This window comes from Tauraco erythrolophus, chromosome 15, assembly GCF_009769465.1.
Source record: "Tauraco erythrolophus isolate bTauEry1 chromosome 15, bTauEry1.pri, whole genome shotgun sequence".
NCBI lineage: Eukaryota > Metazoa > Chordata > Aves > Musophagiformes > Musophagidae > Tauraco > Tauraco erythrolophus.
In genome coordinates this window covers 21,336,275-21,364,030 of record NC_141479.1, presented here as the reverse complement: position 1 = coordinate 21,364,030, position 27,756 = coordinate 21,336,275, and the positions used below count along the sequence as shown (strand labels likewise).

Sequence of the window (27,756 nt, the reverse complement as noted above, 5' to 3'; positions counted from 1 at the left end):
GCCCCGGCGGGGCGGAACGGCTCGGCTGGGCTCGGCTCGGCGGGGCATGGCCGGCCCGCCGCCGCTGAAGGGATGGAGCGGCGGGCGCTGTGCGCGGGGCTGTACTGGCTGCTGCTGCCGCTCGCCCTGCTCGCCGGTGAGTGCGGCCGCACCTGGGGGGGTGTGGTTTTTTGGGGGGGGAGAGGTGTGGGGGTGCGCTGTGTCCCCCCGTTGTGAGCCGGGTCGCGGTGTTCCCCACCCCGGAGGAGCCGCCGGCGGCCCCGGGGGAGGCGGGTGGGTCGCTCGGTGTGCGGGACGCGCGGTGGGTGGCGGCGGGGGGGTGTGGGGGGGGTGGTTGTCCCTGCAGCCCCACGGGGGACCACTCTGCACGGCCCCCCCCCCCCCCCCCCAGCCCCACGCGGGACCGACGCCGCTCTCGGGAAACGCTGCAACTTCTCCGGGCTGGGTGGGGGCAGCGCCCCGGGTGTGCGTGTGCGTGTCCCTGCCACCCCGGGCACTGCCAGCGGGCACCTGCACTCCGGGGGCCTCTTGGGGCCAAAACTGTCCTGATTCGGACACTGCCGTGTCACCCCGCTCCTCTGCCTCGGTGGGGGGTGAGGAGGGTGCCGGGACCGCCCGGTTCCCGGTGACGCTCGGGGGTGGGATGGTTGGGGGGGCAGCTGGCACCCATCGCGGCTCCGTGCCCCGGTGGTGCGGCAGGGAGCGGGGCACCCACCTTGGCTGCAGCAGCCTCTGCAGGGCCGCGGCTCCCGAGCTGCTCCCAGCCCGGTTGAAGCAGCGCTGGCCTTTGAAGGCAGCTGCACCACCCACCGAGGCAACCGTCTGGCTACCGGCCTGGAAAATCCCCGTGTCCTGGGACGAGCGGAGCAAGAATTGGCTCTTTGAACCCCGGCGACTCGGGGGAGCCTGTTCGGGGATTCTCCGTTTACCTTTACGGAAAGGAAAAACTTCTCCATAAACAGGATTGTTCAACGGGCTCCTTGTGCCCGGGCACGGGCACAGTCCGGCCGACGCCACTGGGCTTGTGCCGCCCGTGCCAGGGGGTCCGTGGCACCGGGGAAGCAGTGACACGACTTTTGGGGTAATGTCACCCGGAGAGAGATGTATAGACGGGTCCAGAGCTGCGTCCGGCTGAGGAGCCTCTGCCAAGTCCTGGCTGCGTTTCGGGGAGCCGGGCTGGGGTGCGCGGTGCTGGCCGTGCCGCCGGCACGGGGTGAGCCTCGCTGGCGGAGGAAGTTGGTGACTGTTGAAAAAGCTTCTCTTTATTTTCCTCTGGTTCGCTCGAGGAGTGACTCAGTGCATCGCGCAGGATGTGAGGAGGTTAATTATAACCCTGGCTACGAACAGGGCTGGGGAGGGAAGGTGGCCCGGTGCCGCTTGCACAAGGCCTCCCCGGCCGGTGGGGTGGCAGCCGCCGCTCCGGGCGGCGGGAGCTGCCGGGTGCATCCATGGGTGCACGGGGCGACACGTGGCCTCTGGGTGCGGCCTCGCACATGGGGCCCTCCTGCCCCACTTACGCCGATTTGGCCCCAAATCGTGCCGGGCTTTGCTTGCCCGCTCATCCCGCTCCGGCGCGGGACGTTGCGCCGGGGACTTGCCGTCTTGCGCGGCCGGTGGCGTTCGCCCCCTCAATGAGCTCATAGGTGGCTTGTTTAAATTTGGGGCCCCGCTTGGGTGGGGGCTGCCCTGGGAGAGCGGCTCCCTCCTGCTCCAGCTGCTTGTCGAAAAAGCTGTTGGGGTGAATCAGCGGGGTCTGGGAGCCTCGCACCCGCACCGAGGGGGGAAACTGAGGCACAGAGGGGATGCGGCTCGTCCTGCTGCACCTGCGAGGGGGGAGGAAGAGCCCCTGAGCACGACCCGCCTGCGGCCCTTCCTTCCCCGGCAATTAGGCTCTTCCCAAACGTCCGGAGGATGTTTGCTCACGGCTCCCGGCCAGCTCGGGGCGGGTGGAGGTGCAGGAGCTGGGCCCCCATGGCACGGCTCGGGGCAGCCCCCCACTTCCCACGGGCTGGCACAGGCGTGGATTCCCCCCCCCCCGGTGTGGCTCCCAGCTGTGCCATGGGCAGTATCTGCACCTTGGCACTATCCTGCCTGGCAGGGATGCTGGGGTGCGTGGAGCTGGTGGGGGGCACAGCCTGCTTTGCCTTCCCACCAGTGCACATCCTACCGTGGGGTGGCTGGGGTGGGGGGACCCCCAGGCTGGGTGACAGTCCTGACTGCCCCAGCTCCAGCGTGGCTCAGCAGTGGTTGGGCAGGAGCGATGGGTGAGGGTGGCAGCCTCCCTCCCTGGGGCTGCAGTGCCCCCCAAAGCGGGGTGGGGGGGTGGGGGGCTGACTCGGGGTGAGATGAGGACGTGGCCCCTCCTGGCTGAGCCCCCCTGCCCGGCCAGGAGGTGATGGGGTGCTGAGCGGGTCCCTGCGGGTCCTGGGTGCCGCAGGGGGCTGGTGCCCAGCTGGGTGCTGGCGGGCATGTGGGCTGCAGCCAGCAGCCTCCTGCGGTCAGGTGCTTTTTATAAAATGAAGGGAAATAAAAAAGAGGAGTGGAGGAAAAAAAAAAAGAAATTATAAAAAAAAAAAAAGCTAAAGTCACCGCTGCCTCCAAGAGCAATAACTCCTGTTTCCTCCCCAGGCGCACAGGGGGATGGGAGGTGCAGGGCTGGCTGCCCGCAGCCTGCCTGTGCCCTGCCCGTGCCAGGGTGCCCATCACTCGTCACCCTGGGACTGAGCCTTTTGCAAAGGCCCCACATGGCCCTGCTGAGGTGGGTGGTGCTGGAGGGGCACCCCGGGGTGCGGCGGGTCCCCCCTGACCCTGGGGCTTGCCCTGGCTGGGCTTGCAGGGGCTTTGACTCCTGCAGTTTGCAGAGCCTGGGCAAGGCCAGGTTTAACCCTTTGCTGCTCTGCACCCCACTTGCAGCAGAGCCCTGGGGTGCCCGTGGGGGCTGGGGGAGGAGAGGGGGGGTGTTTGGGCTACCGCTGGCACTGCCATAAGGTAGACACCATCACGGCATGGGAATATGGTGGATCTGGGAATGTCCCCATGCCATGGGTGTGGGTCCTCGTGCACGGGCAGGTGTGTGAGTGGAAGTCATGCATGGGCATCCCAGTGCTGGGGGTCCTGAGGGCTGCTCTGGCCCCTCGGCATGGGCTGTGCCATCCTGGTGTGTACCCAGTGTAGGGACTGCAGCCCTGGGGCTGTGGGTGCCAGGGAAGGGGGTGTCCCCCGCAGCAAGGTGGCAGCCAGCACCCGTCCCCAAAGCTGCTGCATTCCCCATCCCATTGCACGAGCCGCTGGCCGGCTGCAGGGATTTCCCAGGTTGGCAGCCGTGGCACCCGCTGGCACCCGCCCAGTGCCCTCCTGGGGCTGCTCCCGCAGCATCCCTGGGGAGAGGGGCTGGCTGCTGCCTCAGTGCTGGTGGGGGCAGGATTACTTTCCACAAAAACAGGATACAGCGGGTGAAGCGGTGGGACTGCTCCCTCTTCCTGGAAAGAGGGGCTGCGGCTGGGAACGTGCCGGCGGCTCTCCCGGCGTGGCTGGCCCTGGGGCTCGCTGCTTCGGGGCTGCCTGGGTTTTGGGATGGGGAGAAATCCCGTGGGGAGAGCCTCTGCGGGGCAGTCAGTGGGTGCAGAGCACAGGGTCCTGGGTGCAAAGTGACACCCTGGGGACACTGTCTGGTGCCCCCCGGGGACCCCAACTGGGGGCTATTAGCCAGGAGGCAGCACTCAGCTGGGGGGAAGCAGCTTGGCAGAGCTGCCTGGCTCTGGCAGGAGGTAACGGGCCCTGGTGAAAATAGGAAGGCAGGCAGGGAATTAAAGAGCTCTGCTAATTAATCCCGAGCGGCCGCAGGTCCGCGCAGAGCCAGCGGCTGCACCGGTGCCAATCGGCATATGGGTTGGGCACAGGTGTGGGGCGGATGGTGCTGCAGGGTCCAGGGAGCCCTGTTTCCCCATGGGGGTGGGTGCAGATGCGTGCCCGGGAGCTGGCTGGGCACAGGACGGTGCCTGGTTTGCAGGGAGGGGGCTGCACCGACCCCGACCCTCTCCCGCAGCTGCCCTTCCCACGCTTCCCTGGCTCCATTGCGACGGGAGAGACCCCAGTGCTGGCTCTTCCCAGCCATGCCAACCCTTGTCACTGGGTCCCTGGGGTCCCCAGTGACCCCCTTCCCCTCCCACGGGGAGATCTCAAGGGGAGATTAGAGGCCGCCACGAAGGGAATGCGGCACATCTCGCCCAGCTCCGCGATTTATCCTGCTCCCGGCGCGTTAACGTCGTTAATATTTCACGTGCCGCTGGCTGCGGTGGTGGCGAACTCCCCGGCGGTGTGGGAGCTGGGCTGGCTGCTCCCGGGTCACGGGGCAGGGGAAGGGGGGGTCTGGGGTGCACAGCCAGGATAACCTCGCTCGGGGGTACACGGGGGATGCTCAGCGCAGGCCAGATCCTGCCCCGTGCATGGGGCGAGGTGGGACTGTTGGGAATTGTGGGTGATGGGTGCTGCTTGCACGGGGATGGTGGGTGCCACGGTGCTGCACCCACCCCCCTCACCTGGCTCTGCAGGGTGCAGGAAGGCGGGTTTTGCCACGAGTCTGCTCTCCCCACACACCAAACTGGTTTTTCTCCCCACGCCAGCGCTTTCCCCACCGCCAGCGCGGTGGGGAACCGGTTTCCTCCGACAGTGCAGGATGGAGCACCCACACACCGCCGGCACGGCACACCCCGGTGCAGCCGGCCTCGCCAAGGAGGTGCGGGCGCAAAGCCGGGCACTGCAGGTGCTCCCAAACCGGGCTGCATCGTGCCGGGGGGCTGCTCTGTGTAGCATCATTATTTTTTTTTCCCCCTTTTTCATCCTTGAGCCCTTAAAAGCTGGTTGAGCTGGGGCTGTGGCAAGCGGTGACCGTTTGCCGGGAGCTTTCCCAGTGATACTGGACCAGAGGGTCCAATGGGTGCTGGCTTGGCCCCGGGGTGCAGCAAAGTGCAGGCAGCTGCTGCCAGCCCTTGCCAGTGCCACTGGTATTCCTGCCCAGGAGTGATGTCCCCAGTCCCGGGGGGCTGATGCTGGTGGCACAAAATATGGGGGTCACGCTGTCATTCTGGTCATGGGTGGTCCCTGCAGCATGTGTGTGCCACCCCAGCGATGCCCATGGGTCTCTCTGCAGTGCCCACAATCCCTGATCTTCCCATAACTCTCGGGCAGACCCCAGCCCAGGCGATGCCAGCGAGGTTCCGGCACCACTGGTCCCCTCTGTGCCACCAGCACCCTCAGGTTGGCCGTGGCTGGGACGGGGGCTCGCACTGGGGCTGGTTCACCCCAGGCACCCGCCTGGCCCTGCCCTGGCACAGAGGTGGGCTGTGGGGTCGGTGCTGGAGTGGGGGTTGCCAGTGGCTGTTTTGGGGGCTGGCTGGCTCCCACATGAGCCGGAGCAGCAGCTCGCCCCCGCGCCGGGAAGGCTCCTCTAGACCCGGTCGCCGCTGGCGCGGGAAGGGGAATATTTGCTCCATGAGATCATGGTTTGCCGAATCTTGGCCAGCAACCCTCGGCAGCGTGCGGGGACGTGACGCGTCCTGGGGTCACCGCGGAGAGGCGGCTGGCAGGACGGTGGTCCCGCTTCCCCCACCCATTCTGGGGTTCTGCCCGTGCTCCTCGGTGGAGGGAGGCAGCCGGGGACCTTCTGTGGGGTTAGGGACCGGCATTAATCCCGACGGGTGCTGCGTGGGACGTGCTCCAGGCTGCTGGGTGCGTTCCCGGGTGCCTCCCGTCCTGCCACCCCCGCACCCTCTGAGTATTCCCTGCTGTCCCCAGGGTGCCAGGCTGCTCACGGTGGAAGAGGGGGGCAGGGCTGTGCTGAGTGCCCCCTGGCCGTGCCATCCCTCGCCCCAGGATGCGCCGTCCCATTGAAACCTCGTAAACACAGGAAAGGGCTGTGCCGGGCTGGCGCGGCTGAGCACGTCCCCTGGCACCCAGCCTGGCTCCCCCAAGCCCCATGGGGCTGGGGGCTGCCTGCTCAGCCCCCATCTGCCTCACCCCCTTTCCAAGTGGGGTGCTGAGGGGGTGCACGTCCCTGCCCTGGTCACGCAGAGCCGGGATCCCTGACACCAGTTCCTTGTGGCAGTCCCCACCCCAGGCTGCTCCAGAGGGGTCCCCCCTCCCCAGAGCGGGGTCTGCTGGGCATGGGTGCAGGAACGTGTCCTACTGGTTAGCAGGGGAGGGGGCCAGAGGGGTGCCCTGGCACCACGTAGAGCGAGGGCACAGTTAAAACCGAAGCTACCGTGCTGAGCTGCGCAGCCCCCTGTGACCCCCACCCCGCCTTGGTGAGCGTCTTGCAGTGGCCGTGCCCATCACCGTGGCCTCGTGGCAGGGCTGCCCTGCGCCTGGTCCCGGTGCATGTGCCGGTGTCCGTCACCGCTCGCCTGGCGTGCGCGTGGAGCCCATGGGAACGCCGCGTCCCCGGCAGCGGTGGCAGCTGCCCCGGGATGTCCCTGCCTCTCGGTCGCCGTCGCTGGCATCTCGGCGAGGTGCTGGCTCAGCCCCGCTCTCTGCCCGGCTCCTCCGATGGTTTCACGCCTGCAAACAGGCTGTAATTTAGGTCTAAAAATAAGCGAGGAGGAAGGTGATGAACTGGTGGCGTGCCCAGAGCAGGGCTGGGTTCAGGTGAGGGGCTATGCCACCCCCAGGGTGGCCGTGGGTGGGGGTCCAAGCCTGGCTGTGGGGGTCCTGGCAAACTTTGGCATGGTCTTGCAGGAACGATGTGGAAATGCGGCAGATTTTGCTCGTGGCTCTTGTTCTCCTGTCACCCCACACGTCTGGCACCTCTGGTGCATCCCCCTCCCCATGCCACCCGTGCCCACCCACGTCCCTGTCTTCCCACGAGTATTTTGGGGGGCTCAAACCCCTGTCTGGGACTGCCCCTCATTTTGGGGAGCCTCTTGTTTTGGGGTTTCCCTTGCTGTGCGGGATGGGGTGCCATCCTCGGGGGTCCTCAGGGTGGGGGATGCAGGGGGAAGCCTGGTGGGCTGTGCCACCCTCCCCATGCCGTATCCCTGGCACTAACCCTGCCCATTCCTCTGCCCCCAGCCTGCCTGTTCCGCTTCAACGTCCTCTCCCTGGTGTACCTGCTCTTCCTGCTGCTCCTGCCCTGGTTCCCAGGGCCCACCCAGCACCCTGCCGGAGGTAAGGGGCTCAGCCCTGGGGTACAGGGAGTGGGCAGCAGGGTGGGCAGCTCTGGCCCGGGGCATCTGTGCAGTACAGGGGCTGCCAGCTGCCCTCCGGCAGGTACCTGCCCTCCTTCCCCTGCGGTTTCCCCCCGGCCGGGCAGCGTGGCTCCGCGTGGCAGCCTCGCTCCGTTAATTATAGCCCGGCGTGGCTATTAATAGGCCTCCAGCTACAAAATGGGCAGTTTTGAGCCCCAGCCTTATTAACCAGAAACCTCAGGGCTGGGCTGTGCCCGCCGGGTGGGCAAGGACATACCGCGAGCAGCCCTTCCGCCCTGGCCGGGCACATGGGGCACGACCCCACCGTGGGCACCCAGGGTGGTTGCGTGGGATGCGTTCTCCCATGGTGGGCACTGGGTGCCGTAGCCCTGCTGTGTCCCTGGCCTCGGTGCCAGGCTGAGCTGTGCTGTAACACCAGCCGGCAGTGCCTGGCACGACCACGGCTAAAAGCTCTGCCCTCTGAATATTTCATGGACTCGCACGGCCCCGGAGCTCGGATGCTGCCGAGAGCCTTCCCGCGGATTTACAGGAAAAAACAAGCGGAGGGAGAGGTTTTGGCCCGGGGCTCCCCCCGCCTCGGTCCGCGTGCAGCTGTGGTGGGCTCGCTGCCTGTCCCGTGGCCAGGAAAACGGGCACGTGGCCCAGGGAAGCGGGTGGGATGGGGGCACGGCTGCAGCTGGTGGAAGGTCTGATGGGGCTCACGGTGCAGGGGACCCTCTGGCTCCCACCCACAGGATGTTCCACCAGGGATGGGGATGGGGAGCTGTGGCCCGTTGCCGGTCCCGGTGCAGCAGTGCCGGGAAGCGCCAGGTGCCAGCCGGGTGGGAGGGTGGTGCAGGGTAATGGGGTGCCCGTGTCTCGCAGGTCACACCAGCCGCCTCCTCAAAGCTCTGCTGGGGACCAGCATCCTCTTCCTCCTCGCCCACTTCGTTTTCCAAATATGCCTGTACACACTGCCCGTCCTGGACCAGCTGCTGGGCCCCAGCTGTGAGTACAAAGTGCCAGGGCAGCCTGCCATGGAGGTGCCCACCCCTGCCCTTGCCCTCCTGCACCTTTGCTCTTCCAGGCTTTCCCCCCCTGGAGGGGGGGAAAGCTGCATGCCCAGTGCCAGGCACATGCCAAGGTGCCCACTCGGTGGCCGCTGAGTGCAGACCCCCTCCTGGCCCCCCATGGATGTGGGGTGTTCCTGTGCGGGGTCTGCCGAACTCAGTGCCTCCCTCCTTCCCCGCAGGCAGCACCTGGGAGGTCCTTGCCCGGCACATCGGGGTCACCAGGTAAGGGTACCCCTGCCGTGCGGGGCTGGGGGCTGGCAGTGGGGGGGGCGGGCACCCCCGAGCCCTCCCCTGCCTCACTTTCTCCCCCAGGCTGGACTTGGGCGACATCCCCAACTCGGTGCGTCTCGTGGCGCCCGATGTCGGCATCCTGCTGGTCTCGTCCCTCTGCCTCTGCCTCTGCCACCGCCTCGTCCCCAAGGCCAGCGCTGCCACCCGCGCTCGGAGACCTGAGTCCCTGGAGCCCCTTGAGCGGGTGAGAGCCGACCCTGGCACCATTGGCAGCATCCCACCCGCCATGTCCCACCAAGCCCCAGCCAGCCTCTCCAGGCACGGTGGCTGGTCCCCGTGCCCTCCCTGGGGATGGCAGCCTGGGACGCAGGGGCTCAGCTCGGGGATGTGCCCGGTGGCCAGGGACCCAGGTGGGGGCAGTTTTGGCCGCCCAGCTGAGTGGGCAGCAGTGGAGGGCTGCGTCTCCTCGTATGGGCTGGGGTGACTCAGCCGCGGAGGAGTGCCCATGCTCCCACGTTGCCATAGGGATCCCATCAAACAGCCCGGCCCACGGCACCGCTTGATGCCGAGCTGCTCACTGGTGGGGGGAACGCAGTGCCCACGCCCCCCAGCTCCGGCTGGCACCGCTGCTCAAAACCTCTGGGCTCAGGGAGGGCAATCGTGGGATGCTGGCAACCAGCATGAGCTTGCTGGCAGGGTGCCGTGCCATGCCAAGCCATGCCATGCCATGTGATGCTGTGCTGTGCCATGCCAGCCCTGCCTGGCAGTGCCGGTGGGGCAGCAAGTCACTGCGTTCATGGCACCAGGGTCACCCAGGCAGACCCAACCCCAAGCCGATGGTACCCTGTGGCCCAGCAGACACCCCTCGGGGCTCGGCCACTTTTCGGGGTGCTCCTCGCTGGTCTGGGCTGTTGTGGCGGGCACTCGCCTGCCCAGCTCCGGCCGTGGCCGGGCTGTAACCGGAGCGCGGGCCGATGCGGATGCCTTTGCCGTGAGCTCGGGGCCGGCGCGGGAGGCAGGCTGGAAAAAGCGCGGTGCTGGGAGCCTGGGTGCCGGCGCCAAAAAAAACAGGCGCCTTTCGGAGGCACTTTCCAAGCGGTTAATGAGATAAACACGGCCAGGTGCCGGGCTGCGCGCCCGCGCCGCGCCGGGCAGGGCGCCCCGGCCATCCGCCCGTGCTCTCCCTCAAGTGGGGAAACTGAGGCACGGCGAGCAGCGGTCTGAGGCCGGCCACAGGGCTCACGCCGCGCTCTCCTCGCCTGGCAGGGGGAAGAGGAGGACGTGGAGCGGTATGGTGGCACAGCCGATGGGGACACGCCGCTCAGCGCCAGGCTGCGGGTGACGGCTCACTGGCTGCTCTGGGCAACCGGGAAGGGCTTGGCTATCCTGCTGCTGGCCTTGGCCGGTGGGTACGGGACGTGGGGGGCGTGCAGTGAACTGGGGGGGGTCTCAGTGGCCGTGTGGCTGGAGGGGATGCTGGGTCTGGGGTGGCATGCTGGGCCCAGGGCGACGCTCGGCTGCGCACTGACCGCCCGCGGGGCGCTGCTCCCCAGGGATCACCCTGCCCTCCGCCTCCTCCAGCGTCTACTACCTGCTCTTCGTGGGGCTGTGCACGTGGTGGGCATGCCACCTCCCTGCCAGCCGCCTGGCCTTCGACACCCTCTGCGTCCTCGTCGGCGTCTACGCCGCCAGCCACCTCCTCTGCCTCTATGCCTACCAGACGCCCTTCGTCCAGGGGGTCTTCCCACCCCCCACCATCTGGGCACGGTGAGTCCCCGAGGAGGGAGCTGTGCCAGGGGTCCCTGTGCTGCCCCGGTTAAGCAGCCAGCCTGGCACTCCGCTGGAGGGTGCCCGGTGAAGCCGCGCGCCATGCCAGCGCCAGGACGGGACCCTGGCTGGCAGTGGGTATCCCAGCTCGGGTGGGTGGTAACGCCACCCACTCTGTCCCCACAGGGTGTTTGGCTTCAAGGACATCATCCTGTACCGCAACTGCTCCCGGCCCAATGCCCTGGTCCTCAACACCGGCCACCCCTGGCCCGTCTATGCCAACCCGGGCATCCTGCTCCTGCTCTACTACACCGTGGCCACCCTGGTGAAGCTGCGCCGGCTGGATGCCAAGGTGAGGGGCTGCAGAGCCAAGACGGACCCCGTACTGATGCCCAGCATGCCCCGCTGCTCTGACTGCCCCAGCCCTGGCACCAAAGGTGCCCGGTGGAGGGGAGGTGGGGGGCAGTGGGGTGCCTGCAGCAGGGGAGGTGCCTCGGCAGGGGGACGGGGCATGATCCTGCTCCCCCGGCGGCTGCAGCGTCGTGCCCTGAGCTGGCTCCTGCCCCTCGCAGAGAACTGCGGTGCCAGCACAGCCGCCGGCAAGGTGCCCGGAGAGGGAGCTGGTGGAGCTGGAGAGCTGGCCCAAGGACACTGACGGCGTGGCTGAGGACACCAAGGTGAGTTTGAGGGGGCTGTGCCCCACAAGTGCTGCCCGAGCTGGGGGGTTGCGGGGTGCTCCGGGGGTGCCAGGGTGGGCTCTGAGCCCTCTCTGCCCCCGCAGCCCATGCTGTCTGCCAGCACCGGGAAGCCTGGCAGCAGCACCGAGAACTGCACCGTCCACATCATGGGCAACTCACCACAGCTGGGTAAGCCCGTGCCCACCACCTCCCCCTCCTCAAGCCATGCCCGTGACCCAGGGGGGCAACTCACGGTCCCCCTCCTCAGGTGGGAGGCGTTCGGCGGAGCGGCTGCCCCTGCACACCCTGGGCCACGTCATCATGAACCAGAGCTACGTCTGCGCCCTCATCGCCATGATGGTAAGGGGGCACACGGTGGGGCTGGGGCACCTCGGGGCGCCCGATCCCCGGGCGAGCGGCCGCATCCTGCCTCCCGCGCAGGTGTGGAGCATCACCTACCACAGCTGGCTGACCTTCGTGCTGCTGCTCTGGGCATGCCTCATCTGGACGGTGCGGAGCCGGCGGCACTTCGCCATGCTCTGCTCGCCCTTCCTCCTCCTCTACGGCATCGCGCTCTGCAGCCTGCAGTACGTCTGGGCCATGGAGCTGGCACCCGAGCTGCCCACCCGCGTCGGCTTCATGAGCCTCGAGCAGCTGGGGCTGGTGCACCCCAAATACCCCTGCTTGGACCTGGGGGCCAAGGTGAGCCCGGTGTCCGCCCCCCAGTCCCCGTCCCCGCTGATGCCCGGCCGTGCCCGCTCACTGCCTGTCCCCACAGCTCCTGCTCACCCTCACCTTCTGGCTGCTGCTGCGGCAGTTCGTTAAGGAGAAGCTGCTAACGAGGCGGTGCCCAGCCACCCCGCTCCTGGAGGTGACTGTCTCGGACACGGGTGAGGGCTCCTGGTGGCACCCACCTGGTGGCACCCCGCACCAGGGTGGGAAAGTGCGCGGGGTCAGGGGGGTGCCAGGGAGGGGGACGCAGATGCGTGCCCTCCACCTGGCTGCCCGCAGCTCCCCCTGTGCCTCGCAGAGCCCAGCCAGCAGCGGGACGTGCTGAAGGCACTGGGGGTGCTGGTGCGGGATTTCTACGCCAAATACTGGATCTGCGTCTGCGCTGGCATGTTCATCGTGGTGAGCTTCGCCGGCCGCCTCGTCGTCTACAAGATCGTCTACATGTTCCTCTTCCTCCTCTGCCTCACCCTCTTCCAGGTACGGTGGGGCTGGGCACCCCTCCTCGTCCCCATCGCCGTGCCCGGTGTGGCCCCGCTGACGTCCCCGTCCCCGCAGGTGTACTACAGCCTGTGGCGCAAGGTGCTGAAGGGCTTCTGGTGGCTGGTGGTCGCCTACACCATGCTGGTGCTCATCGCCGTCTACACCTTCCAGTTCGAGGACTTCCCCGTGTACTGGAGGAACCTGACGGGTCTCACCAACGAGCAGTGAGTGGCCCCGACCCACCGCGGGGTCCCCGCCGCCAGCCCCTTGGCACGGCCAAGGGATGTGTTGCGCGTGGGGAAACTGAGGCACGGGAGGAGTTGGGGTTGAACCCCAGCTTGGTGCCCATGCAGGGTGGGACGGATGTGGCCCCACACTGATCCTCCCCTCCCTGCCCAGGCTGGGCGACCTGGGCTTGGAGCAGTTCAGCGTCTCCGAGCTCTTCTCCAGCACCCTCATCCCGGGCTTCTTCCTCCTGGCCTGCATCCTCCAGCTCCATTACTTCCACCGTCCGTTCATGCACATCACTGACCTGGAGCACATCCCCGCTGCCACCCCACCACCCTGCCACATCCCCAGGTAGGGCCCTGCGCAGGGGTGACCCCCCCCCTGCACCCCAAGCCCCCCGGCCCTGCGCTGAGCCCTCCGCCCCACAGGTCCGAGGAACTGCACGGGAGTCGGCTGCTGCGGGATGCGGCCACTGCCGAGAGCACCGGGACAGGCGACTCCGACACCGCGTCACAGGGTACCCGAGGGGCTGGGGGGCTGCGAGGGGGCTGCGAGGGGACCTGCATGCCTTGGGGTGTCCTTCAAGCCAGGATGGGGTAGGGGGATGCAGGGATGGGTTGGGGCATCCTCCAAGCCAGGAAGGGGCTGGAGGAATGCAGGGATGGATTGAGGTGTCCTCCAAGCATGGGAGGACGCAGGGATGGATTGAGGTGTCCTCCAAGCATGGGAGGACGCAGGGATGGATTGAGGTGTCCTCCAAGCATGGGAGGACGCAGGGATGGATTGAGGTGTCCTCCAAGCCAGAGTGGCTGCGGGGGTGCCTGTGACGGTCCGTGTCCCCGCAGTGCCCACCAAATGGGGGCTGGTGCTGCAGCGCCTGATCGTGCTGGGCAGGACCTTCTCGGACACGCTGACCCGTGGGCAGGTCTTCGTGGGGCGCCTGCTGGAGCTCCACGTCCTCAAGCTGGTGGCCCTCTACACCGTCTGGGTGGCCCTGCAGGAGGTACCAGCCTCAGGACCTCAGGGTGGGGGGGCTCGGCTGGGCACCACGGGGTGCTGACGCGGCCGCTGCCCCAGGTGTCGCTGATGAACTTCTTGCTGGTGCTGCTGTGGGCTTTCGCCATGCCCTACTGCCGCTTCCGCCACATGGCATCTTGCCTCTCCACCGTCTGGACCTGCATCATCATCGTCTGCAAGATGCTCTACCAGCTCAAGATCGTCAACCCCAGCGAGTACTCCAGCAACTGCACCCAGGTGCCCGGGGCGGCCGTGCCAGGGGGACGCCCGGTTCTTGGGGTGCCATGGGGTTCCCCGGCTGGAGGTGGGATCTGGTGGCAGCAGCGAGGGGTGCTGACGCCCGGTGGTTGCTCCTCTTTGCAGCCCCAGCTCAATGGCACCAACATGAGCCCGGAGGAGCTGGGCAACTCCACGCTGTACCGTGGCCCCGTGGACCCCGCCAACTGGTTCGGCATCCGCAAGGGCTACCCCAACTTGGGCTACATCCAGGTGGGCACGGGGACACCCCGGCCGTGGGGATCACGCGGGGGGATGCTCGGCGGCGTGCCGCAGTCCTGAGCAGCCCCTCACCTCCTCTTCCTCCCAGAACCACCTCCTGGTGCTGCTGCTGCTGGTGTTCGAGGCGGTGGTGTACCGGCGCCAGGAGTACTACCGCAAGCAGCACCAGCTGGTGCCCCCCGTCACCGAGACCATCTTTGAGGACGTCTCCCGCGAGCACCTCGACCACGGCCTTGGCACCTGCGCCAAATACTTCCTCAACTACTTCTACTACAAGTTTGGCTTGGAGGTGGGGTGCTGGCATCGTGGCGAGGGGGGGTCCCACCGCTCGCAGCGCCCCGGGGCTGAGCCTCTGCGTGTCTCCCCCTGCTCCACCCCAGATCTGCTTCCTGATGACGGTGAACGTGATCGGGCAGCGGATGAACTTCATGGTGATCCTGCACGGCTGCTGGCTGGTCGTCATCCTGACGCGGCGCCGGCGGGCAGCCATCGCCCGCCTCTGGCCCAAGTACTGCCTCTTCCTCGTCATCTTCCTCCTCTACCAGTACCTGCTGTGCGTGGGCATGCCACCCGCCCTCTGCGTGGGTAAGGGCAGGGGGCACGGGGGGCTCCCATCCTTCTCATGGCTTGGGGAGGTGGAGGTCCGGGTGGGTAAGGGGCCGGGGAGGCTGGCACCGAGCGTGCCCGCCACCCCCCAGACTATCCGTGGCGCTGGAGCCGGGCTCTCCCCATCAACTCGGCGCTCATCAAGTGGCTCTACCTGCCCGACTTCTTCGTGGCCCCCAAATCCACCAACCTCATCAGTGAGTACCCCTCCCCAGCGCTGGCAGCCCCCTGCCCACGGGGTGCCCTGGCACCCCCACTGCCCATGGGCACCCCAGCCATGGGGGTCCCGTCCTGCCCCCCCCCAAGGAGGGTGAGCACAGGGGAGGGGGGAGAGTAGCCAGGAGGGGTGGGAGGGGCTAAAAAGAGCCACACCCCCTTTGGGGCGGAGCTTGATACACCCACCTCTTTTTTGGGGGGGAGGAGCTGGGGAAGAGCCCTCCCCCTTTTGGGAGGAGCTTGTGTGAAGCCCCGCCCCCTTGTGGAAGAAGGAGGGGCTTAGCGAGCCACACCCCCTTGGGGGAGGTGCTTAATTAAAGCCACGCCCCCACAGGAGGAGGAGCTTGATGAAACCCACATCCCGGGGAGGTGTGGCCAAGGGTGCACCACCCACCGGGGGAGGGGCTTGGGTGCCACACCCCCTTTTTGGGGGGTGGGTGGGCGTGGCATAGCAGAGCCCCGCCCCCAGCCCGAGCCATGTGCCCGCAGACGACTTCGTGCTGCTGCTGTGCGCCGCCCAGCAGTGGCGGGTGTTCGAGGCCGAGCGCACCGAGGAGTGGCTGCGGGCGGCCGGCGAGAACACCGACCGGCTCGACCTGGCGCGGGACCCCCGCAACCCCACGCCCAACTTCATCCACTGCCGGTGGGCGCCCGCCGCCGCACGGCATGGCACTGCCACCCGGGGCTGGGATGGGATGGGGCACCTGGGGCCATGGGGATGGGATCCCCCCCTGCCCTGGGATGGGACCCCCCTGCCCTGGGATGGGACCCTCACACTAGGATGGGACCCCTCTGCCCTGGGATGGGAACCCCCGGCCCTGAGATGGGTCCCCTCCACCCCAGGATGGGACCCCCACCCTGGGATGGGACCCCTTGGGGTATGGACAGGATAGGACCCCCAGGCAGTGGGACCTGCTGGGCTGGGATTCCTTAGGAGGGGGATGGGACCCCACCACCACTGGGACCCCTTTGGGCCAGGGAAGCCATCCCCTCCATGCTGGGCTGGGACAGGATACCCCACCATGGCTGGAACAGGACCCCTGTGGTAACCCCAGGTCTGGGCCAGGAGCACCCCGAGGCTGTACTGGGACCGCTGGGGAGGTGCAGTGGTCCAGGACAGCCCTGGTGATGGTGCAGGACCCCCGTGAGCACCGGGACCCCATAGACTGGGACAAAGCACTTTGTCCCCCAGGATAGGGCTGATGTGGGGACTGGGACCATGCTGGGGTGTGGGGAAGCACCTTGCTGCACCCTAAATCTAGGTGGTGCCAAGTGTGGGTGCTGGGAGGGGATGGGGACCCTGCTCTGAGCCCCCCATCCCTCAGGTCATACCTGGACATGGCGAAGGTGGTGGTCTTCCGCTACCTCTTCTGGTTTGTCCTGGTGGTGGTCTTCATCACCGGGGCCACCCGCATCAGCCTCTTCGGCCTCGGCTACCTACTGGCCTGCTTCTACCTCCTCCTCTTCGGCACTGCCATGCTGCGCAAGCCGGCGCGGGCGCGCCTGGTGCTCTGGGACTGCCTCATCCTCTACAACATCACCGTCATCATCTCCAAAAACATGTTGTCGGTGAGGACAGCCGGACCCCGGCCACACAACGGCCCCCGGGGCCGCTCCCTGGGGCCACCCACCCCCTGGGCATCCCCTGGGGAGGGGACGGGTGGCAGCGCCAGGTCCCCTCTTGCCGCCCCCAAGCAAACCCCATGCTCTGCCCTCGCTCCCCGCAGCTCCTCTCCTGCGTCTTCGTGCAGCAGATGCAGAGCAACTTCTGCTGGGTGATCCAGCTCTTCAGCCTCGTCTGCACCGTCAAGGGCTACTACGACCGTGAGTGCTGGCATGGGTGGGCAGGGGGGTGCTGGGGGCTGCCCTGCCTGAGCCGGTGGGGTTGGGGGTGCCGTTTTGGGATGCTGCCTGACCTGCCCACGTCTCTGCCTGCCAGCCAAGGAGATGGGCAGAGACCAGGACTGCTCGTTGCCCGTGGAAGAGGCGGGCATCATCTGGGACAGCATCTGCTTCTTCTTCCTCCTGCTCCAGCGCCGCGTCTTCCTCAGCTACTACTTCTTGCACGTCATGCTGGACCTCCAGGCCTCTGCCCTGCAGGCTTCCAGGTGGGGCTGGGGTCCCGCAGGGTCCCTGTGGGTGCCGGGGTGCCGGTGCCCACCTCACCCTGCCACCGTGCCCGCAGAGGTGTCGCGCTGTTCAAGGCCAGCACCCTGAAGAGCATGCGCTCCCACCGGCAAGCCGAGAAGAAGTCGCTGGCTCAGCTGAAGCGGCAGTGAGTGGGTTTTGGAGGGGCACCTGGGACCCCCCACCTCTGCAGCCACCAGCACCTCGGGCACCCTTGTGTGGGTGAGGGGGCTGGGGGTGCCCCCAGGGGGAGGTGGGGGGAGCGGGCTCCGCAGCAGCCTCTGCCTGGCAGGATGGAGCGGATCCGAGCCAAGCAGGAGAAGTACCACCAGGAGCGGCTGCCCGGCGGCACCGGCGAGGGGCAGGATGAGGCCAGGCCAGGTGAGAGCCGGGGGGTGTCCCCCTCCCATCCCCCCAACCCCTTTCTGGGCACAGCAGGGTGACCATGACCCATCGCCAACGCCTGTCCCGGTGGAGCCCCATGGAGCGCTGCGGTGAACCCCCCTCCCTGCCTGCCCCGGCTCACCCCCACGCCGGCGGTGGGTGCACCAAGCGTGGCCGTTCTCAGCCACCCCCGTCTGCCGTTCCACAGCACCCGGCAGCCCGGCGGACCCTTCCCGGCAGAGGGAGCGGTGGTGGCGGCCATGGTTAGACCACGCCGCAGGTACTGCCCCGGCACGGGGCCGTAACGGGGCACAGCCCCTCGGAAAGGTCCTTCCGCCAGGGACCACTAACACCCGCGGGGAGCGGTGGTGACGGTGCTTTCGGCACGGTGATGCCCTGCATGTCCCCTGTCCCCGCGCTGGGCTGCAGGGCACTAACCAGGGCTTCTCTGCTTCCCGACACTAACAGGGTGTTGGACTGGGGGTGCCAGGCTGGGTTTGGGGTTATGGGAATTGGTCGCCTCTGAATGCCAGCACCGGAGGGACTCGGCTTTGAGGATGTCAGAATTGAGCCATTGGCCCTGATGTCCCCAGTGGGGATCCCCACGGCAGCACCATGCCAGGCAGAGCCCTGCGGAGATGGCAGCGGGGCCAGCCTGGGCACTGGCTGTTCCATGCCACTCTGTGCCGTGCCACGAGGCATCGGCTGTGCCATGACACCCCATGCCATGGCACTGACCATGCTGTGACACCCCATGCCATCCCGGCAGTGCTGCATTCGGGGGAATACTTCCTCTTCGAGTCAGACAGTGAGGAAGAGGAGGAGGCTGCTGTGCCGGAGGAGCCACGGCCAGGCAGGCAGAGTGCCTTCCAGGTGAGCATGGCTGGGGGGCCGGGGAGGGTCTCGTGGTGCCCGCAGGGCTCTGACGCTCCCTCTCCCCACTCCCCAGCTCGCCTACCAGGCCTGGGTGACCAACACCAGGACGGCGCTGCGGCAGCAGGAGCAGGAGCAGCCGGAGTCACCCAGTGCCAACGTCGCTGCAGGTGGGTCTGGCTTGACCCCACAATGGGGCTGGGGGGGCCGGGAGGGGACACAGCCCTGCCCAATGCCAGCTGTTTGCCCTGGCTGCTGTTGGCATTCCGTCATGGGGCATCGCCTCATCAGGGTTCCTGGTGCGTGTGGACTCTCTGATGGCTACGATGGGGTTGGGCACAAGCGTGTGCTCGCCTTTGGTGCCCACGCTGGTTTTTGTGCTGGATGGGGGGGGACAGGGCACAGAGTGATTGGCAGGAGAGCCCCGATGGGGGCCAGAAATGGTGTCCATCCCCTCTGAGCTGGTGCTACCCCTTCCTGGGGGGGTTTGACCCTTACAGGGGACGGCGGAGGGAGGGAGGAGGAGTTGGAGGCACCCGAAGAAGCTGAAGGCCAGGAGGAAGAGGAGGAGGAAGGCTCCGGTAGGCAGGCTGCAGGACTGCAGCACAGGGGGATACTGAGAGGGGGGGGTCCGAGTGGGTCCAAAGTGACCCCCACCCCCCTCTCCTCGCCCCGGCAGAGCGGGGCAACGTGGTGCAGCGGGTGCTGAACACCCTGCGGTTCCTGTGGGTGCTGTGCCGGGCCATGGTGGACGGGCTGACCCAGTGGCTGGACACCTGCACGCGGGAGCACGCCGACATGTCCACCGTCCTGCGCCTGGAGAGATACGTCCTGACGCGCCGCCTGGCCGCGGTGAGCCCGGGGCTGGGGGGGCGGGGGACGCCGGGGTGCGGGGAGGGGGTGGCAGCCCCGCGGTGCCCCTGATCCCCTGCCCGCCGCAGGGAGAGGACGTGCACCGTGGAGTCCTGGATGAGCTCTACCTGCCACCACTGGAGGAGCCCCCCGAGGAGCCGAGCCCACGGGGGGCCGACCCCCAAAATGGCATCGCTTCCAGGCAGGTGCATAGATACCCCCCCAAGGGGGCAGCTGGCAGCACCATGGGCGGGGGCTAGCGGGCACGGGGCTCACCCCTGTCCCCGTGCCGTCCCCAGCGGGCACCGAGGAGCCATCCCCGTTCCAGTGGGACGCCCGCTGCCCACTGGCAGCCAGGAGCAGGTGACGACCTGGGGGTCCCGGCAGGATGTGTCTGGGTCCCAGGAGGACGTGGCCGGGTCCCAGGAGCTCCTGGCGCTGCCGCAGAACCGGAGCCGGACGGCCAGCGAGCTGCTCCTGAGCAGGTACAGGGGCATGGGGGCGGCGGGTCGGGGCTGGTGGGGTGGCGGGGCCGGCTCACCCCCCCCTGTGCCCCACAGGCAGCTGTACTTCCCCGAGCTGGAAGAGTCAGAGCAGTTTTATCGATCCCACAACCGGTTCCTGAAGCTGCTGCTGGCTGGGTACCGCTGCGTGGCCGCCCACTCCGAGCTGCTCTGCTACTTCATCATCATCCTCAACAACATGGTCACCGCCTCCGTCATCTCCCTCTTCCTGCCCATCCTCGTCTTCCTCTGGGCCATGCTCTCCATTCCCCGGCCCAGCAAGCGCTTCTGGATGACTGCCATCATCTTCACCGAGGTGGGCAGGGGGTGGCCAGGGAGGGGGTGTTGCCCCCTGGCTGCCACCTGCTGACCCCAACATCCCTGCAGGTGATGGTGGTGGTGAAATACCTCTTCCAGTTTGGGTTCTTCCCTTGGAACGGCTACGCCATGCTGGTGCGCAACGAGGGCAAGCCCTTCTTCCCACCCCGCATCCTGGGCTTGGAGAAGACCGACCGCTACATCAAGTACGACCTCATCCAGCTCCTGGCACTCTTCTTCCATCGCTCCCTGCTGCTGGTGAGCCCGGGGGCATGGACATCACCGTGGGCATCACCTGAGTGGGCATCCCCGGGAGCTGGAGGTGCTCCTGGGGGTGATGGGGGGCTCTGGAGAGGACCCAGTGGGTGCTCGGTGGCTCTGCCTTGGTTTCCACCCAAGGCACCCATTGCTGGTTGGGTTGCTGGGGCGTGCGGGGAGCCCATGCTGTGGAACCCCATCCCCCTGACCACAGCCCTCCCTAGTCCTACGGGCTGTGGGACCACGAGGAGGACCCCTTCCCCAAGAAGAAAGCGGAGGTGGAGCGGGCGGAGGAGGAGGAGGAGGAGGAGAGGCGGGAGGAAGCAGCGTCCCCACTGCTGCCAGTGGGTGAGGAAGGGGCAGAGGTGCTGGCAGAGCCGGGGGCACCGGGCGCAGCCGTGGGACCGGAGAGCGATGCCATGGGGCAGGAAGAGGGGGCCGGGTCCACGCAGCTGCGCTTCAGGAGGAAGAGGCGGTGGGGGACGAAGCAGCCGGAGGCAGCTCCAGAGGAAGGTGAGCGCCGGTTCCCAGCCCGTGCAGCCCCCGGGGCAGAGGGGTGCTGGGGCTGGGCAGGATGGGACCCTGCAGGACCCCAGCTGTCACCCATGCTGTGCCTCACTCGCAGGGGATGGAGAGGAGGAGGAGGAAGAGGAGGAGGAGGAGGAAGAAGTGAAACAGAGCCCCGCTCAGAAGAAGCTGAAGGCGTTTGGGCTGCGGGTCAAGCTCTTCTTCCTCACCATGTGAGTGCCCCATGGGGCTGGTTGGGGTGGGGGCTGTGGGGCGCAGCCCCCCCCGGTCACCCGTCCTCTCTGTCCCATCTCCTCCAGGGCACAGAACATGTACCGGCCGGTGCGTGGGTTCTTCTGGGATATCCTGCACACCCAGCACCGGGCAGCCACCGACGTCTACGCCTTCATGTTCCTGGCCGACGTGGTGGACTTCATCATCATCATCTTTGGCTTCTGGGCTTTCGGGGTGAGCAGGGGCGTCCCACAAGGCGCTGACCGGCTGGCTCCCACCATGAGGTTGGGCCAGGCCGTATCCTGACCTCTCCTGCATCCCCAGAAACACTCGGCGGCCGCCGACATCACCTCCTCGCTGTCGGATGACCAAGTGCCAGAGGCCTTCCTGGTCATGCTGCTCATCCAGTTCACCACCATGGTCATTGACCGCGCGCTCTACCTCCGCAAGACCGTGCTGGGCAAGCTCATCTTCCAGGTCATCTTGGTCTTCAGCATCCACCTCTGGATGTTCTTCATCCTGCCAGCTGTCACCGAAAGGTACTGAGCATCCCCCGAGGAGGCACCCCCAGGGCACGGCGTGGTCCTGGGCCCAAGCCCCCGTGGTGGCCCAGCTTGGCCAGGGAGGTGGCCAGAGGGGTGACATCTCTCTGCCACAGGTTGTTCAGCCTCAACACGGTGGCCCAGCTGTGGTACTTCGTGAAGTGCATCTACTTCGCGCTGTCAGCCTACCAGATCCGCTGCGGCTACCCCACCCGCATCCTGGGCAACTTCCTCACCAAGAAATACAACCACCTCAACCTCTTCCTCTTCCAGGGGTACGGCACGGGGCTGCGTGGACCACCGGGCACCCAGCGGGTGCCGTACCAGCCCCCTCTCCCCGTGTGCCCCCCAGGTTTCGCCTCGTGCCCTTCCTGGTGGAGTTGCGGGCCGTCATGGACTGGGTCTGGACGGACACCACGCTGTCTCTCTCCAACTGGATGTGCGTGGAGGACATCTACGCCAACATCTTCATCATCAAGTGCAGCCGTGAGACGGAGAAGGTATGGTCCCGCCGTGCTGGGAAGGGCCCCCCAGTAAGCCCCTTGTTGCTTGGCGTCCCCCCAAGCCTGTGCTGTCTCCCCCCTCCCAGAAATACCCCCAGCCCAAGGGGCAGAAGAAGAAGAAGATTGTGAAGTATGGCATGGGGGGCCTCATCATCCTCTTCCTCGTGGCCATCATCTGGTTCCCGCTGCTTTTCATGTCACTGGTGCGCTCTGTGGTGGGTGTTGTCAACCACCCCATTGACGTCACCGTCACCCTCAAGCTGGGGGGGTATGAGGTGAGGATGCAGGGTGAGGTGCTGGGGTGCCCAGCCCGGATGTGGGGGTCCCCTGCCCCGCTGACTCAGCACCCCGTGCCCCCACAGCCGCTGTTCACCATGAGCGCCCAGCAGCAATCCATCCAGCCCTTCACCCCCCAGGACTACGAAGCCCTCACCAACCAGTTTGAGAGGCAGCCGGTAAATCCCCCCACCCCAAACCCCCTCCACTGGATGCCCAGGGTGGGGCTGGCAGATCTGGGGGTGCCCTAGGGTGGGCGCTGAGCTGTGCCCCCCCCCCTCCCTGGTGCCAGGTGGCCATGCAGTTCATCACGCTGTACGGCTACGAGGACATCGTGACGGCGCGCATCGAGGGCAGCTCGGGCTCGCTCTGGAGCATCAGCCCCCCCAGCCGCGAGCAGATGCGGCGGGAACTGCAGAACGGCTCCTCCGACATCACCCTCCGCCTCACCTGGACCTTCCAGAGGTACCGCTGGCACCGTGGGGCAGGATGGGGGGGGGGGGGGTGTCCAGCCCTGCCCTCTCCCCAACACTCTGCCTCTGCTGCCCACAGGGACCTGGGCAAGGGGGGCACGGTGGAGCACACCTTCGACAAACACACCACCGACCTGCAGCCCGGCGCGCCCCAGCGCATGGAGCTGGCCCAGCTGCTGCAGGGCACCCGTGACACCCCCGTGTGAGTGTCCCCAGGGAGGGGGGGAAGACCAGACCCCCATGCTCACTGGGATGGTGCCCCCCCCGGCTCACCCCACTTTCTTGCAGGCAAGTGCCCAAACTCTTCCCCAAATACATCCGGGCGCCCAATGGCCCCGAAGCCAACCCTGTCAAGCAGCTGCTGCCAGGTGGGTCCTACCATATCGTTCCCCCTCCCCCCCAAAAAAAATTAATAAAAACTCAGTGGTGGGGGCACACGGGTGGCCGTGCTGTGCCCTGACGGTGCCACCCTGCCCCCGGCAGACGGGGAGGACAGCTACCTGGACGTGGAGGTGCAGCTGAAACGGGAGCGTGCGAGCGGCGGCCGAGGGGGTGAGAGCTTTTTGGAGTGGTGGGTGGTGCGGCTGAAGGATGCCCCCCCCCGCGATGGCAACATCCTCCCCATGGTCATCTTCAACGATAAAGTCAGCCCTCCCAGCCTGGGCTTCTTGGCTGGCTATGGGTACGTGGCGGGGGTACTGCCCACCCAAAAAGGGTGCGAAGAGGTTGTGGGGGTGGTGGGGGGTGGGATTCAGGATGTGCGTGTCCCCCCCCGACTCTCGCAGGATCATGGGGCTGTACGTCTCCATCGTGCTGGTGATCGGGAAGTTCGTGCGGGGTTTCTTCAGCGAGATCTCGCACTCCATCATGTTCGAGGAGCTGCCGTGCGTGGACCGCATCCTGAAGCTGTGCCAGGACATCTTCCTGGTGCGGGAGACGGGCGAGCTGGAGCTGGAGGAGGAGCTCTACGCCAAGCTCATCTTCCTCTACCGCTCCCCCGAGACCATGATCAAGTGGACACGGGAGAAGGAGTAACGGGAAGGGGCTTTGACCCCCATCCTGCTCCCTGGGACATCACCGCCAATGCCTTAACCAGCCCCGCCGCCACAGCCGGGGCCGTATCCTGCCAGGGAGGCAGCGGGATGCGGGGCGCTTGGCGCCCGCTCGTAGGGAGGATGGTTTTGTCTTACGTTGCTTTGAAGCTGTCCGACCTGCGGAGATCACGTCGTGCCTTCCCGGGGTGGGGGGGGGGAGCAGGAGCTGGCCCCCCACCCACTGGGCACCCCTGGCTGCTGGGTGGGGGGGTCAGGCACTGGCCCATGCCCCCTCCCCGCTCTCCCCAGCCCTGCTCCAGAACCAGGTTGAACTCAAAAGCAATAGCCCCCCAGCCCCAGGATGGGGGGCCCTGGGTCATAGCCCCCCCCAGCTCGGGGTGGGGGCTGGCAGCCCCAGCTGGACTCTAGACACTTGTTGTGACTTTGGTTTTGTTGTTTGTTGGTTTTTTATTAATTCAAATGGTTTATTTATACAGATATCTAATAAAACAAAGCTGAGGCCCCCCCAGCTGACCGCGGCTGGGACGGGGAGGGGTGGGACTGGGGACCTGCTGTCCTGCGGGTACCAGCACCCCTGCCCCCTCCCCAAATGGGGGCTGGGGGCCTCTCCCTGCCCCCCAGCTGTAACCAAAAATGGGGTGTAAAAGCAGCTGTCTGGGTGCCAGGGGTCTCTGGGGGCTCTGGTACCCCACAGTCCTGGGGAGGTGGCCCCCTGCCCCACCAGTGCCCCAGAGGGACAGGGGTCTGCATCCCCCGCTGTCCCCAGGTCCTTCACCTCTTGCCGGGCTCCTCATCCTCCAGCAAGACCTCCTGGCTCTGCTCCTTCATCTCGGCCCTGCAAGGGACGGACACGGCACGAATGGACAGACGTGGCATCGGGGGCTGAGCTGGTGGGGAGGAGACCCCCGTCCTCCCCTACCTGCGGATCCTGCGCTGAGCCTCGGCGCGCACGTAGGGCGGCAGCGTGGCAGGGGGGCCCTGCAAGAGAGGGGCTGTAAATGGGGACCCCCATCCCCGAGGAGAGCTGCCCCACTGCCCCCCCGAAGCCTTACCAGTTCCTTGAAGGTGAGGCGGCAGCTGTAGCATAGCAGCGGGATGAAGGCAGCTTTGCTCTCAGCCCTGCGGGAACACAGACCCTCAGTGGTACCGGCGGGGTGGTCCCGGTGCTAGCATGGCATCCCCCCTGCCCGCGTGCTCACCCTGCTGCCATGGCATCCTGGCAGCACCCGTCCTCCGCTGGCTCTGGCTCCTCCATGATCAGCGTGGGCTCCACGGCCAACTCTTCCTCTGCAAGAGCAGAGGGCAGGGGTGTGACTGGGGGTCCACAGCTGCACCCCATAATTCCCCTCACCCCCGCACCGCCTGCCCCACTCACCCCCGGTGATGTCCAGGGCGCACAGGCAGAGCAGGCAGCGCTCCGACTCGCTGCTCGCCTTGGCCGGAGCCGGGCTCAGCTTCTCACCCGTCCTGCAGCCAACGTAGAGGGGTGAGTGGGTGCACCCCACTCACCCCGACCCCCCCATCACCCTGGGGTGCCCCTGTGCAGGGGACGCTGTACCGGTAGACGGTGCTGATGGTAGAGGGGAAGTCCTCCTGCAGCCCCAGGAGGAAGCGCTCTATCAGACGGTGGATGCTGGGCTTCTCCCGGCGCTGGCGGGGCAAGTGGAGAGGGCAGGGGTGGGACGGGGGCGTCCCGTCCCCGCCGTGCGGACACGGAGCTCGGGATCCTCCCACGGAGGACAGAGGATGTCCCTACCTTGGTGAGGAGGGGTGGCATGACGATGGTGGGGACGTCGAAGAAGTGGTTGTAGAAGACGATCTCCTTGGCCATGTACTCCCGCATGGGACGCACCACTGTCACGTCGCCGTGGCGGTCGTCCACGAAGCCCTGCGGGTGCGTGGTTGCCGAGGGACCGTGCCACCCCCAAGCCACACACTCCCACCCCCCAAGGCATTGTGTCACCCCTACAGGCGTGGATGGCCGTTCGCGGCTCGGGGACAGGGTGCCGGCGGGCTGCTCACCGTGTCGACGGCGAGGAAGGCACCGCGACCCAGCGCCAGGTTGGTGAGGAGCTTGATGGCCACACGGGTACAGCTCTCGCCCGTCATCACCTTGGTGTAGCCCCTGGTCCGGGCTGTCTGCAGGATGAGGTGGGTCCTGGGGGACAAGGTGACGCTGGCTCAGAGCTACTGTGCCATGCCCGGTGCCAGTGCTGGGCAGGATCGGTCCCTCACCGCAGCATCTGCAGCAGCTCCTCTCTCGCTGTCGTCGTCTCCACGGCCTCGAAGAGCTGCAGCAGCTCCTGGGTGCGGGCAGCGAGGGGCAGGCAGGAGGCAGGTGGGGTCTCTGCCGGTGTGTCCTGGGTGCCAGGCAGCGAGGTGCCACTGTCCCCGTCCCCCTCCTGCCACTGCTGCTGAATGAAGCCCTCTACAGCCTCCTTGTAGGAGGGGCCAGGCTCGCCAGACCCCCCCAGCCCAGGGCGCAGGATGGATGCAGGCAGCTCCAGCGCCTGTGGAGCAGAGATGGATACCAGGAGGGTGTTGGGGGCGGCCAGGCATGTCCCCCTCACCGCAGCATGTGTGTCCCCCCTGCCACTCCCATACCTGCTCCAGGTGGGCCAGGTAGTAGGGGAAGCCAGTCGCCTGCAGCAGGGTCTCCATGTGGGCCAGGCTCTGCTCCCGCTGCGCCGCGCTCTGCCCACGCACCGCTCCCTCTGCAAGGCAGGCGGGCAGCGAGGAAGGGGCACCCAGCCCATCCGCAGGGCGAGGAGGACACTCTGAGCTTGGCGGCAGCGCCAGCGCAGATGGACCATGCCCTGGGAGTGGGCACTGGGGCAGAGAATAGGCAGTGGGGCCAGGATGGGGCAGGGAACGGGCAGCAGGGCTGGGAATGGGCACCGGGGCAGGGTGTAGGCAGCTGGGCAGGGAACAGGCAGCAAACAGGCAGCGGGGCTAATCCTTACCATCAACATAGATGAGGCTGGGGACGAAGCGGAGCCTCTTGGCTGTCTCCCGGCTGAGCCCCTGGCAGAGGTGCAGGATGAGGCAGGTGGGTGAGCTGTGCCCCCCCAGACCCTCCCATTGCCCCCACTCACCTCCTGGACCTGCCGAAGCATGGCGCTGGAGGCTGGCCCCCCCGACAGAGCCAGCAGCACCTGCAGGGACATGATGAGGGTCATCAGCCTCAGCAACAACACCCAGGTCCCCCCCAAGTCCCTTTTCCCCCCCACCCCCCTGGTACCTTCTCTCCTGGGAAGATGACGCGGTTCTTGCCCAGCATCGCGCGGAACTTGTGCACAAAGTACTCGCGGAAGCAGTCGCTGCGGGGACGTGGGGGCACGGCCCTGAGCCACCGGGTGTCCCATGTCCCCAGCCCCAGTGTCCCCCAGCCCCAATGTCCGCAAGCCCCCATTTCCCCCAGCCCCAAAGTCCCCAAGCCCCCTGCCCCCAAGCCTTGATGTCCGAGCCCCGTGGCCCCGCACATCGCAGCCCCCATCCCGTCCCGGTCCCGGTCGCGGTCCCTCACCGGCAGAAGGCGTCCCCGAGGCGGATGACGAGGGCGGCGGAGCCGTTCCCGCACTTCACGCAGGGCCGCGGGTGGCTGCGGGGGACACGGGGGGTCACTGGGGGCACCGGTCCCCGACACACTCCGGGGGCGGTACCGGGCGCGGGAGGCAGCGATCCCGATCCCCGGGGCGGCACCAATGAGTACCCGGGACATTACTGGGGGTTACTGGAAGTAGCACCGGGAGATAGTGGGGAGGATAGTGGGGGTAGCACCGGGGGGATATCGGAGATGGCAACGGAAAGCAGTACTGGAGGGATACCGGGTCAGTATTGGGGGGTACTGGGATGGCACCGGTGGTTTACCGAGGGGAGCACAGGGCGGGTACTGGGATCAGCACGAGAGGCAGCTCCGGGGAGTGCTGGGGGAGTACTGGGGAGGGACCGGAGGCAGCACGGAGGGGATGGGGGGGGTACCGGGGGGGGTACCGGGGACAGCCCCGGGTCCCGGCTCGACCTCCCACCTGTCTGCCGGGGCGCGGCGGCGCCGTGCCGGTGCCGTGTCCGCCCCGCACCCTCCATCGTCCCCCGCCGCCTCGCACATGGCGGCGCCGTCCGGCCCCGTCCGGCCCCGCTCCCGG

At 67.2% G+C, this 27,756-nt stretch overlaps 2 protein-coding genes across 4 annotated transcripts; one reads left to right on the top strand and one right to left on the bottom strand.

Annotated features, from left to right (window-relative positions):
* Positions 1-72: 72 nt before the first annotated feature.
* Positions 73-23,591, top strand: PIEZO1 (piezo type mechanosensitive ion channel component 1 (Er blood group)). 3 transcript variants are annotated; one of them, XM_086620766.1, is made up of 51 exons: positions 73-136; positions 7,066-7,161; positions 8,067-8,189; positions 8,434-8,476; positions 8,567-8,729; positions 9,752-9,890; positions 10,039-10,252; positions 10,439-10,604; positions 10,825-10,929; positions 11,034-11,100; positions 11,198-11,289; positions 11,371-11,631; positions 11,708-11,819; positions 11,960-12,138; positions 12,217-12,365; positions 12,541-12,720; positions 12,798-12,886; positions 13,215-13,372; positions 13,447-13,623; positions 13,750-13,875; positions 13,973-14,173; positions 14,265-14,469; positions 14,583-14,687; positions 15,196-15,349; positions 16,032-16,275; positions 16,434-16,530; positions 16,646-16,814; positions 16,892-16,981; positions 17,126-17,187; positions 17,402-17,497; positions 17,987-18,090; positions 18,167-18,260; positions 18,591-18,671; positions 18,770-18,942; positions 19,032-19,148; positions 19,348-19,427; positions 19,503-19,761; positions 19,833-20,021; positions 20,246-20,534; positions 20,647-20,761; positions 20,849-20,996; positions 21,087-21,301; positions 21,421-21,579; positions 21,657-21,804; positions 21,894-22,082; positions 22,170-22,262; positions 22,376-22,548; positions 22,636-22,758; positions 22,845-22,924; positions 23,040-23,238; positions 23,342-23,591. In XM_086620766.1, exons 1-51 carry the CDS (start codon positions 73-75, stop codon positions 23,589-23,591), a joined length of 7,404 nt encoding a protein of 2,467 aa, XP_086476892.1. The 3 variants fall into 3 exon arrangements, with proteins under 3 accessions (XP_086476892.1, XP_086476891.1, XP_086476890.1); XM_086620765.1 differs by having other exon boundaries at positions 11,034-11,118; positions 17,126-17,214; positions 17,426-17,497; positions 19,032-19,144; positions 19,242-19,427; XM_086620764.1 differs by having other exon boundaries at positions 11,034-11,118; positions 17,126-17,214; positions 17,426-17,497; ... (1 more) ...; positions 19,242-19,427; positions 20,246-20,540.
* Positions 23,592-24,125: 534 nt separating this feature from the next.
* Positions 24,126-27,719, bottom strand: CTU2 (cytosolic thiouridylase subunit 2). Its single transcript, XM_086620915.1, has 15 exons — positions 27,640-27,719; positions 27,138-27,212; positions 26,853-26,931; positions 26,707-26,766; positions 26,575-26,635; positions 26,216-26,325; positions 25,847-26,121; positions 25,634-25,769; positions 25,368-25,499; positions 25,170-25,261; positions 24,987-25,078; positions 24,811-24,898; positions 24,664-24,730; positions 24,531-24,589; positions 24,126-24,446 (listed from the first exon to the last, which is right to left on the bottom strand). Exons 1-15 carry the CDS (start codon positions 27,717-27,719, stop codon positions 24,383-24,385), a joined length of 1,470 nt encoding a protein of 489 aa, XP_086477041.1. The 3' UTR covers positions 24,126-24,382.
* Between the last annotated feature and the right edge of the window lie 37 nt (positions 27,720-27,756).